This window comes from Equus asinus, chromosome 1 (assembly GCF_041296235.1).
Source record: "Equus asinus isolate D_3611 breed Donkey chromosome 1, EquAss-T2T_v2, whole genome shotgun sequence".
Classification (NCBI taxonomy): Eukaryota; Metazoa; Chordata; class Mammalia; order Perissodactyla; family Equidae; genus Equus; species Equus asinus.
Window position 1 is genome coordinate 182548922 of NC_091790.1, and position 12363 is coordinate 182561284.

The 12363-nt window shown below is 42.5% G+C and overlaps 1 protein-coding gene across 2 annotated transcripts in view; it reads left to right on the forward strand.

Moving 5' to 3' along the window:
• SND1 (staphylococcal nuclease and tudor domain containing 1) overlaps positions 1 to 12363 on the forward strand; it is a 407603-nt gene that overhangs the window by 22680 nt on the left and 372560 nt on the right. For both annotated transcript variants that reach the window (XM_070512822.1, XM_044754776.2), the window contains exon 2: positions 6265 to 6414. In XM_070512822.1, the coding sequence (XP_070368923.1) occupies positions 6265 to 6414 (150 nt within the window). The remainder of the gene's footprint in view (positions 1 to 6264; positions 6415 to 12363) is intronic.

Consider the following 12363-nt stretch of genomic DNA (forward strand, 5'->3'; position numbering starts at 1 on the left):
GTTCATCCATGCTGTAGCATCCATCAGTACTTCATTTCTTTTTATTCCTGAATAATATTCCATTTTATGGATATACCACATTTTATCAAATTCGTCAGTTGATGGACATTTGGGTTGCTTCCACTCTTTTTGGCTCTAATGAACCGTTTTGCAGGAACATTTGTATACATGTTTGATTTCTCTTGGGTAGATACCTAGGAGTAGAATTGCTAGATCATATGATAACTCATTGGTTAACTTTTGAGGGACTGCCAGACTTTTTTCTAAAGTAACTGCATCACCAGCAATGTATAAAGGTTGTAATTTCTTCATATCCTTGCCAACACTTGTTTATAGTCTGTCTTAGTGATTATAGCCACCCTAGTAGCTGTGAAGTGATATGTCATTGTGACATTGATTTGCATTTCCCTATGACTAATGATGTTGAGTATCTTTTCCTGTGCTTATTGGCCATTTTTGTATCTTCTTTGGATAAATGTCTATTCAAATCATTTGCCCAATTTTTAATTGGGTTGTCTTTTTATTATTGAGTTATATTAGTTCTTATGGGTCTCATATCTAGAATAATCAGATATGTTTTGTAAAATATTGTCTTTTCACTTTCTTGATAGTATCCATTGAAGCACAGTGTTTTTGATTTTGATGAAGTCTGGTTTATCTTGTTTTTGCTTTCTAAGATGGTGTCATATCTAAGAAACTGTTGACTAATCGGAGATCATGAAGATTTACACCTATGGTTTCTTCTAAGAGTTTTATAGTTTTTAACTCTTACATTTAGGTGTCTGATACTTTTTGAGTTAACTTTCGCATATGGTGTGACGTAGTGGTCCAACTTCATTCTTTTGCATGTCGATATCCAATTTTCCCAGCACATTTTCGTTGTAAAGATTCTTTCCCAATTGAGTTATCTTTTTTGGCACCCTTGTTGAAAATTAATTGACCACAAATATATGGGTTTATCTTGGGCCTTTTTGTAACATTTTAGTGTTCATCAGGTAGCTGTCCTTATTCTTTATATTGGGTCTTCATATTGACAGATACTGCTGAAATGTTTCTGTTAGATCTTAACAGGCGGTATACCTGTTAAGCCAGTCCTCCTTGCAGGGCTAATAAGATACTCTCAGCTAATGAGATTCTATTCTCAGGCTAAGATGATTTTTGCTCTTGGTGCTGTGAAAAAAATGCTGGCTTTAAGTTGACATAATTATGGATTTGTATACTGTCACTTTCTTTGTCCTAAGTATAGTATAAGCTAGGTTTTTATTTAACAAGTTTTCTGGGCCGGCCCAGTGGCATAGTGGTTAAGTTCACGCACTCCGCTTCTGCGGCCTGGGATCCGTAGATTCAGATCCCAGGCACAGACCTAGCACTGCTTGGCAGGCCATGCTGTGGTGGCATCCCACATAAAATAGAGGAAGATTGGCACAGATGTTAGCTCAGTGACAGTCTTCCTCAAGCAAAAAGAGGAAGATTGGAAACAGATGGTAGCTCAGGGCCAATCTTCCTCACACACGAAAAGAAATTTTCTGTTTTCTGGTGTCTGTGGTCTGGGAGTTTGAGTTACAGGCACCAAATCATTTATCAGGATCTAGTGAAGATTTAATGTGGTGGTGCTGTTGCTGGGCAACATTTTAGTGGCTTCCTATAAAGTGTTTCACTGTAGGTGAATCTCCCAGTAAACCTATAAGTGGGTTTGAACAGTTTGAGTCCCCATTTTTCTTCTCAGCTGGCTTGTTTCAGCCTTTGTCACTACCCGCCTTGTGCCCTGAAGCCAAGTCCTCTGAATCACACTGTGTCCCTCTGCAACCTTTATTGGCAGAGCTGAGAAATGTCTAATCCATAACCTCAATCAAATTGACTCATTGTGACAGCTGTTTCCACAGACCTCCTACTATATCAGGTAGGGCTAAGATCATTTTTCTAGAACATGTCATTTTATTAATATAATTGGATAAAGCACTTACCATATGATTTGCTTTCTATGCCCTATAAATTAACAATTAAGGATAATTACCATATCCCTGAAAGTTTGCAACATGAATCAGTACAGCTTTGGCAGAACAATTACCCGTGACAATTTCCTCTCAATCTTAACATTATTATTCTGAAATTAAAATTCTGATAAACAAATGGTAAATTTTATTTACTTGCTGTCTTTATTGTCTGTCTCTCCCCACTTAGAATGTCACGTCTCCAAGAGCAGACATTCTGGTCTATCTTAGTTCACTCAGGTACGCCACTTGCCTAGAACAATGTCTGGCACATAGTAGATACTTAGTAAACTTGTGTTGCATAAATAAATGAATCAATCAATGAATAAAATTACAGAAAATAATCAACTTAGCTGTCAGGTCTTTCACAGAGGAAAAATGACTTGTTCTGATGCCAGAGGAGATACAAGTTAAGGTCGATATATAGACTCTTGGTCTTTTTCATAGTTAAAGACATTGTAAGTATTTTTTTTTCCCCCCAGAAGCTATTTCTCCTTGGTTTTATTTGGTGGGGGACCTTAGAAAAGAGAAGGCCATTAAAATGTTTTTATTGAGGAAGAACTTGAGTAAAGACTGTTGATGGGGTCGGCCCTGTGGCCGAGTGGTTAAGTTCGCATGCTCTGCTGTAGGTGGCACAGTATTTTGTTGGTTCGAATCCTGGGCACAGACATGGCGCTGCTCATCGAGCCATGCTGAGGCGGCATCCCACATGCCACAACTAGAAGGACCCACAACTAAGAATATACAACTATGTACTGGGGGGCTTTGGGGAAAAAAAGGAAAAAAATAAAATCTTAAAAAAAAAAAGGCTATTGACAAGTAAGACAGGTAGAGGGAATTTAGCAATATTTGGAAGATGAAATTGAGAGATAGCAAAAAGGAGGTATAGTGTGTTTTGAGCTATTTCAGGTTTTATAAATAGTAGGAAGGAAGCTAGTTCTTCCATTATAGACAGGTCTCTTCCTTTCTTTTTTTTTTGTGAGGAAGATTGGCTCTGAGCTAACGTCTGTTTTCAGTCTTCCTCTATTTTATGTGGGTTGCTGCCACAGCATGGCTTGACAAGCACTGCTGGGTCTGCTCCTGGGATCCAAACCCGCGAACCCTGGACCACTGAAGCAGAGCATGCGAACTTAACCACCATGCCACTGGGCCAGCCTCCTCTTCCTTCCCAGTCCTCCTCTTTTTGCTGAGGAAGACTGGCCCTGAGCTAACATCTGTGCCCATCTTCCTCCACTTTATACGTGGGACGCCTACCACAGCATGGCTTGCTAAGCGGTGCCATGTCCATGCCCGGGACCCAAACTGGCGAACCCTGGGCTGCCAAAGCAGAACGTGCACACTTAACCACTGCACCACTGGGCCGGCCCCTATTCCTTTCTTAATGGTCTGCGGACACAGTCTTCTCCTACCTCTCCACCAAGACCATGGCCAAATGACGGGAGGAGAGTTCCATAGGAAAGATGTACACGTCTGTCCTCTCCTCCTGGGGAAGCAGGAATATCTGTTCTTGTTGCTTAGGAGGCTGAATTGGTGACTGCTGCTTGAATTTGTATACTCAGTAATATAAAAGGCGTCAGGCCAACCTATAAAGTAAAAGTCATCTCTCTCTAATATGGATTCAAGCATTGACTTGTCTGGCATATTTGGTGCAATAATGCAAAGAAGTTCTGACAGTAGTCCTCAGAATAGCGTTCAGGGAGAGGGGAGGATGGATGTACAGAGGAAGTTTTGCAAAATTGCTATGCACAAGGTGTTTGCCAAAGCCCTTAATGGGGCCAGGGTAATAGTTATAGACCCATTGCCTCCTAGGGATCTAGTTTACTAGGTGGGGGCATTAGAGGTAACACCTTCCTGATATTTAGGGGGAAGGTGGGGGTCTTCTCATTAGTCGTTCTGTTCTTGAGCTTTGTGGTGGTCTTTCTCAGACTTGAGAAATAAGGATTGTTTCCTCGCCTGGGCTAGTGCTCACTCATCAGAGTTTACCTTGATCAGCCAAGGTGAGTTTTCTTGTAAAAGGGCCTCGCTTTCCCAACTGGGCTTATTACCAAGAGGTACTGGGTCTCCTGGGAGTGCTTTATTTTTGTGAAAAGGTGACTGAAGTTGAGGAGCAGGCGTTGGAGGCAGGTGCTCTGGTTTGTGTGCTGTATGCAGCTTGGCTCTCCTCAGCCGCATTTGGAATTTGTGTGTGAATGATTTCAACCGCAGGTATTCTACAGTGTGTGCTCTTCTTGCTGGTGCCACTTACACAGGATTGACTATAAATGAATCAGATCCAGGCTCTTTTTCTTTTCTTCCTTTGGCCCTTCTCATTTCAGGAACACCAAGCATCCTCTGCCCTAGTATACCTGTTCTTTCCCGGCTTTGCTTTGTTTGAAAGCTTAGCTTTTTAGAATGTCAGTTTCCAGGAATGATGCCCATGGCATGGGTTCTCAGGAAAGGCTGTTAGCAAGCCTGCTTGGTTGGAAGCTGTAGAGTTTAATTGCTGATAATGCTTGGTCAGAAAGGATAAGAATGAAGAGCACAACTTATAACTGGATAAGGAAGATGGTGTCATGGTACAGCCAGGGAGGAGCCATTTAGACCAAGGTTTATGTGCTCAAGGACATTGGGGATACTGAGACATTAATCAGAGCACTATTTCTTAAAGAATTGGCATGTGTGTATTTGTTGGACAGAGTTTCTGTAAAAAGATAGTGAAATGGGTAAATGAATTGTGGTATAAGCATACAATGAAATACCATACAGCTGTGAAAGTGAATAAACTAGTGTTTAACATTAATGTCAGTGAATTTTACCAAGACAGAAAGAGCAAAAGAAGCAAGTCAGTGATGGAGTCATGCAGTAGACTCATTATATAGACTTCAGAAATAGGAAAAACGAAACTATGTTGTGTAGAGATGTGTACCTAGTTAGTACAACTGTACAGAAAAACAAGGGGGGATGTTCACAGTGGTCAGGATAATGGTGACAGAGAAGGGGCTACAAGCAGAGCAGAGCACAGAGGGAACCCAAGGTCCTGGCAGTGTTCTAGTTCTTAACTTGGATGGTGGTTACTCAGTTGTTTGCTTATCTTATTTTTTAACATGGACATATTTGTTTAATTTACTTCTGTATTTATATTAATATTTCACACCTTAAAGCATTAGTTGAGGTGGAGAAGTGAGGGAGAAATGTCAGCTAAGCAAATGTATGTAGGAGCGGCTTCTCTTTGTGCTCCTTCCTTTCTTCTTTTGATTCAGCTTCCTTTCCAGTGACCATTCCTTTACAGAGAACTCCATGGTCTTGTCTGCCCCAGGGCTCTATCTTGGCAGAACTCTCCAACCTTCTATCTACTAACTTTGGCAGCTATTTCTTGTTTTGAAGCACGGAAATGAGCGTCTTTCGGATCTTATGAAGCCAGCGCTGGAGCCCACTTGTTCGTTAAATCGTGCCTCGCTGAACAATGACAGCTTGAATAGCTTGGGTGATGTTTGTCATTTTTTTCTGTACGCCTCTTCTTCTCTTCTCCCACTTGAAATCCTCCCTTTTTCTCCCCTAAAAATGTTTTAAAGTTAAATACCAGTGAGCTTCAGAGCTCTTTTCACAGTTGCAAGTGGGTTCTGTGCCTGGTGCCTTTGATTATAGAGATGAAAAGAGCTACTGCGTTTGGGAGCCTTGACCCGCTTCTTAATTTCTTCTGTTTTAATCATGTAGAGCAAGGGTTTTCTAGATTACTTCTAGGCTGTGAGCACTGTCTACGATGGAAGCGTGAGCGCTGGGCTCTGGCTGCACTGCTTCCACATTAGCCTTGGGCACACTCAGCTCCTTCTAGATGGTGTGTAGGGGCCTCTTCCTTCAGCTTCCCATTTTCTTAGGCCTTCCCTTGCTTGCTTCCACCCTAGAATGGAATGTGTATATGGAGGCATTAAATTCTTAATAATTGAAAAGAACACAGTGGTGGTGCTTGTTGGAATGAAATTAGAAAGGTTATTAGTCTCCATGTCTCACATACCTCTTCACCCCAAAAAGTGTGTTTTATGAATTTTCTGTTGTTTGTTTAGGTCCTACTTGTATTTGTGGGTCTGTCATGTCAGAATCTGGCTCAAGGTTTTATGTAGGTATTTCTCTTATAAAAGTAAAAATAATCCTATTCATTTAGTCATTCAATGGATATTTGAGTGCCACCAAGGTGCCAAGTACCGTTCTAGATGTTGGAGATATAGTATTGAACAACCTATATTATGGCGATATTATCTCTAGACTGCTAATTTTCTCTTTTTTTCCCTCCACTTAGGTCCTCTCAGGGTGTGCCATCATTGTCCGAGGGCAGCCTCGTGGTGGGCCTCCTCCTGAGAGGCAGATCAACCTTAGCAACATTCGAGCTGGAAACCTTGCCCGCCGGGCCGCTGCAACACAACCTGAGGCGAAAGATACCCCCGACGAGGTAGGTGCTTCCTGAGGCCTCGTGGAGGCTGTGGACCCTGCTAATAGCCCCGTCTCCCCTGTGACTGGTGCACGGTTGATCTGCTCACTCTTCTCTGTATATTTTGAGTATTGTATCACAGGACCGATGACTGGACATACCCATAGTGGCTTGCGTCGGTTTCTACATTCACTACCTTGAGCAGTAGTCTTAGTCTGTGGGCTTTTTCTCATCCGCTTTCCCATAGGCTTAGAGCCTCTTCAGGTTTGTCGGTGTCTTCACTCCTCCTTCCCTTGGAATCAGTTAGAACATTTCCCAGGTAGTCTCAGCTGTTCGAGGTTGGCTTTGGTTATGACAGAGCCCTTTTATTTATATTTGATTTCTCCATTCACGTTCAACATTCAGAAGGATGTTCAATGAAATATCTAGTTGTTCTTCCCAGAGACTGCTGATGTTACTAGGGTCTTATGTCTCCTCCAGAGATATTTATTCTCTACACAAGCAGACATGCTCATTTTCACAAATGATAGCATACTAAGCCTGCGTTTTATTACAGATTCTTTTTTTGTTTTTTTAAGATTTTATTTTTTCCTTTTTCTCCCCAAAGCCCCCCAGTACATAGTTGTATATTCTTCGTTGTGGGTCCTTCTAGTTGTGGCATGTGGGACGCTGCCTCAGCGTGGCTCGATGAGCAGTGCCATGTCCGCGCCCAGGACTCGAACCAACGAAACACTGGGCCGCTTGCAGTGGAGCGCGCGAACTTAACCACTCGGCCACGGGGCCAGCCCCTATTACAGATTCTTAATCTAGCATCCATACGCCCCTAAAGGCATGTGAACGCCATGAAATTGTTTGCAAAATTTTTTCTAAATATGCATTTTTTAGGGAGATAGTTTTTATCAGTTTCTCAAGGCAACTTGTGGCTCAATAGTAGTTAAGAACCATTGTGTTAGGGCGATTTGAGAAACTGCTTCTGAGCTTCTGCCCCACCGTCTTCTCCATTCCCCCTGTTCCTTCCCCTCTAATGTCTGGCCACCTTGCCTTATTTGTGGCTGGCCTTTGACTCATTCAGTTCTTGCCTCTCTAGGCAGCTGTTATGAGTCCTAATTTAGCATTGTTTAGTCTTCTTAGCTCCTATACTTTGAAACATCAGTTCTTTTCTCTCTTTTAGTAGTCTTTTGGCTATCAAAAATGAAATTTCTGGATTCTGATTATTTGCCTTTTGCCCCAACTTGATGTTGTTGGGACCTCCGCTTTCCTGTGCTGTTCCCTTTCATAGAAATGAAGAAGAAAAAGAAGTTCATAGGGATCTTTTATTCAAGGAAAACATTTAGTTTTTTTCATCTATAACAAAGGGTATTTTGTTTGATTTAGGAAGATAGTGAAGCAGTGTTACAGAAAATAGAGAAAAATCACCCAAAATTCTGCCATCAGCAGCAGTCACGTTCTTGGGATAATGACTAAATAGGCCGAAATCAGTTCTTTTTCATTGGTCCTCCATCAGTGAGCACAAGTATTGGGAATGGTAATAGTGTATACGTCAGTGTTGTTCAGTGAGGATTAAACAAGATGCTGTGAAGTGCTTAGCACATGCCTATAAAGTACTGAATAAATGTGGTGATCACTAGTGCTATTTGTTAGTCTCTGTTACTGCAAATACTCCTAGTACTGTTAGACCAAGTGCTGAAGATTACATCTCTCTCAGCACTTTTCACATTTTGGGTGTTACGTACTTTTCTTGACCAACATTTTGAATAGCTCTTTTCCTTTTAATTTTGTGTTGTGTAACAGCGTGACTGCTTCTGAGAGAAGAATGTTGACTCTGGCTGGCTAGAGCTGATCAAGTTCATTTCCCCAGAAGGAAGAAGCAGTGTAGCCTCCAGGAAAGAAGGGTTGGGTTTTAATTTCCTCTTCCATGGATGAGAATCTAGGACAGAGAAACGCGAGGCCCGTTGGAGCTTGTTCTAAGATGTCTTAACTGTATCCTATGTAACGGCACAATAAAATCTTACCAGAACCATCCTAGCTGAAAGGATGCCATGTAATCTTATTCCAGCTCTTGTTAAAGTTTCATATAAGTCTAATGTTTTTGTCTCTTCCAGAGTGACTCCGTGTCACTGAGTTTCTCCTAGTAGCTCTTCAGAGGTCCCTGTGATGTGAAGTATATGATAGCTGTAGATTTCATACTTTCTCAGCTGTACTCGCTGTTTCTCTGTCCTCATAATCCAGCTCTCCCCTCCCTGTCATGATCTGATTTTCCCCCTGCCATGTGCTAGAAGCTGCTCTGGCTCAAGTTAGCAGTGATGCCAACTGGTAACCCAAATCAGAAACCTGACTTCTCTGGCTCTCATTTCACCTGCCCATCTGCCCCCCGGCCCCGACCCCAAAATTCAGGCCTTTATCAAGACCTAGAGATTCTGCCTCCTTAAAATCTCTCTTCTCCATCCTTGAAACTTCCTTACGATTCCTGTTCTTTGTTAATTCTGATACTGTGCTTGGAATATTGAAATAATAGTCTCTTTGCCTTCATTCTCCTTCCCCTCTAATCCTTTCTCTCTGTGCTCTGGGATCTTTTTGAAACATAATTTCATTTATTCCTTTGCTCAATATCATTCCCAGACACTTCACTGATTCCTCATTTCCTCTGTGACAAATCTAAATGCCATAGTCTGGGATATAAGCCCATTTGTGATTTGACTTTTAGTTTTCTCTCACTGAATCCACTCCAGGATGCTAAGTCCCAACCATGCTGAAGTACTCAGGTCTTCTAACACGCCACTTGAGTCCTCCCTGGTCGTGCCTTGGCTCATGCTGCTCCCTCCATCAGGAGTTCTTTCTCCACCTCCTGCCCTGGTGAACACCCACTATCTCTTAAGAGGCAGCCTCCTGAGAAGTCAAAACTGATGTCTCCTTTCGTCATCCATTTTTGTGCTATCTTAGCATTGCTAACATTTCATTGCATGTTGACATGTCTTTACTAGATTGTGAGCTCTTTGAGAGGAGGGACCTTATCTCTCATCTCTGTTCTTGTGCCTAGTCAATGCCTGATGCAGAGCAGGTATACAGTGAATAAAATTCACATGAATAATGAGGAAAAGAACCCGAGCATCTCATTTTTGGGGATCAGTGGATTGTGCAGTGTGGCACTGCCCTTTCTCTCTGGCTTTCTGTTATTTTAGAGCATGTTGTCCAGTATTTTCACTTTCAAAGAGAGTCAAGGACATTAGTGCTCATTTGCTTCCCTTTGTATCACTGTCCCAAATTTCACTCACTTACTCTCTGTCTTCCCTCATGATATCTTCTTTCAAAGAAACTCAGCTCTCTGCTAAGTCCTGAGGCAATAAAAGCAGCTCCACTGTGTCCCCAGCCGTCACTGCTCTGTTGCAGGCTGATCCCCAGTGTTGCCTAGCTACTCTAGGCAGCCTAGATACTGCATTGATGGGCACTGTGGGAATTATATATTTATTTCCCACAGACTTATTGAGCTCCTGTTATGTGTGAAGCTCTATGTTGGTTTCATGAGAAATATAGAAATGAATGTCACAGTCCTACATTCGGTGGAGCTTTTGAGATTTGGGGGCGTGGTGTGGATGGGGCAAAGAGGGATTAGTTACATACACACGTGGTACAGTGGGATGATAGAAGAGAAAGAGGACAGGAAGTATTGAGCATTGGGCCAGGTACAAAAGTATCTAGCCAACTTTAAGCTTTTACATTGTTGTGGGATTTAATCTTCTTCCACTAGCTCAGGAGTCAACCAGGTCCAAGGATAAGATTGGAGTTAAAAAATTCCATTTTATCTTGGTAGACATCAGAACCTTGCTTGGGTCTGGGAGTGGAGAGCAAGATGCTAAGTTGTCTGCTGTTGGGCATTCTAAAGGGAAGAGGAGATTTTGTGTCTCAGCTCTTTAATGGCCTTCTGCTTTGTATTTGGAGCTCTAGGAAATCATTTGAACAGATCACAGTTATTCTTCCTATTAGGCCATTCTGGACCTTATTTGATAAATGCTTTGAGCAAATTTCCCTATACTTGACTCGTAGAGTTGTTCTGGAAGGCTCTGTTGGCATAGCCTTCTCCATCAGGTAGCCTCCTGCTGGCTGTCGTCTATGTGGACACCTGCACAAGGATTTTCTCCCAGAGTGCTCTGTTGCCCTTGTGAGGAGTGATGTGGTCAGTCACTTTCCTGAGTTTCTCAGTTGCCTCTCTTTGTAGCTAATATCTTGTCCAGTTATTGAATTTGCCCAGCCCTGGGTGGAACACAACATGAGTAGCCTGGTTAGAAAGGAAGATTACAGAAACTAGATTATTTTTTCTTATAGGATTAGGTATATGTCCTTTTCAAGACCTTCAGTGTAGCTTTCTCTTACTGCCCAGTGACTGACCAGCTGTAAAATACAAGGTCCTAAGAGAAGGATGCTTCTTCAGAAAGCTTTAAAAGCTGTTAGTAATTCTGCCTAGTTGGTAGAAATTGGAGGTTTCCCCAGAGGGGCTAGATATTTCCTTGTGAACTGACCCTTGATAAATGAAGTTTTACCCAAGTCCTGGCTTCCTTTTGGAGTACTTGTCAGAGCTTTTCCAAGTGTTGAGGAAAGCAGTGTGTTACTGAATTTTAGATGTTAGTGTGGTACTCAGAACTAAATCCTAAACGTTGGATCTATAGTTGTGGATGTTTTTAGAGTAAATGGATCATAAGGTAATAAAAATCTGCAAGGCTGGCTGTGGTAGTTGGTTTAGTACCATTTCTGGGATGTGGTTGATAGTTGGGCTCATTTATCAATCGTCACACTCTTTTTGGTGACAAGTAGCTGTCTTCATTTTTAGGGAGTGGGGAAAGGAGTAGAAATGGGATGTGAAAATATGGTGAACTATATATTGCCCATGGGTGATTCACTCTTTTTCTCTTTGGTGCTTTGAGGAGAGAGCATTAGGTGAGTGAGGATGAGCTTGTTTTTGTGTCTTCATGAGCACTTACTCAGGATCAGTTCTTCCTGGAACCTATCACAACTGATGTTATGTAACACTACTGGTTTTGTGAATACCAGCCCAGCAGATTGGTGGACTTCTACCTTTTGATTGGCTTCTGGTTTTGGGGAAGTCATACAGATGTTTTCTTCTAGAAAAGCTTGTTGGAGAACCCTATGGAATAAGCTTCATGGTGTGAAAAGGTTAGCAGAGGCTTTCTTCTCAGGCACAGGTGCCCCGTTTTGCCTTTACTATTTGTAGCCTGAGCTCTGTGGCTCCAAACGATTATAATAGACAATGTTTGCATATCGTCTACCACTCTTCCCTTTTATACTTTGCATTTTTTCTGCACACAAGCTCCTGCAGATCTTCTGTTCCCTGAACTCTTACCCACTCCTTCCTCATTTCTGTTCTAAGGGAACTGGGGACTGAGCTAGGTCCAGACTGTAAATTCAAGTCCCAGTGGCTGCTGACTTTCACAGGACTGCTTCAGAGGAGACATCTCCCTTTGTCTAAGTGATGGGTGAGGATGGGGCAAAACCATCCCGTTGCATAGTATCTGGGAATCACATGGAGCTCTACTTCCCATTGTGTGGATGTGTGGGCTCCCCCCCTGGTGTCAGGGTCTTGAATGGATGAGAGAGAAGAACCACCATTGTCAAGGTGATCCCTTACCAGGGCCTGTTATTGGTGTCTTCCCTTAGATTCTGGGACCTGGAAAGGATCCCACTGGTGCAGCTTCAGTCTAGAGCAGTAGAATAAGAAATGTCTTGGGAAGAATAGTTCTTGCCCTTCTGAACTCTGCTGTCCCTAAAAAAGGTGGGAGAGGGGGCCGGCCTAGTGGTGCAGTGGTTAAGTTTGCACGTTCCGCTTCAGTGGCCTGGGGTTTGCTGGTTCAGATCCTGGGTGCGGACCTACTCACTGCTTATCAAGCCATGCTATGGTAGGCGTCCCACATATAAAGTAGAGGAAGATGGGCACAGATGTTAGCTTGGGGCCAGTCTTCC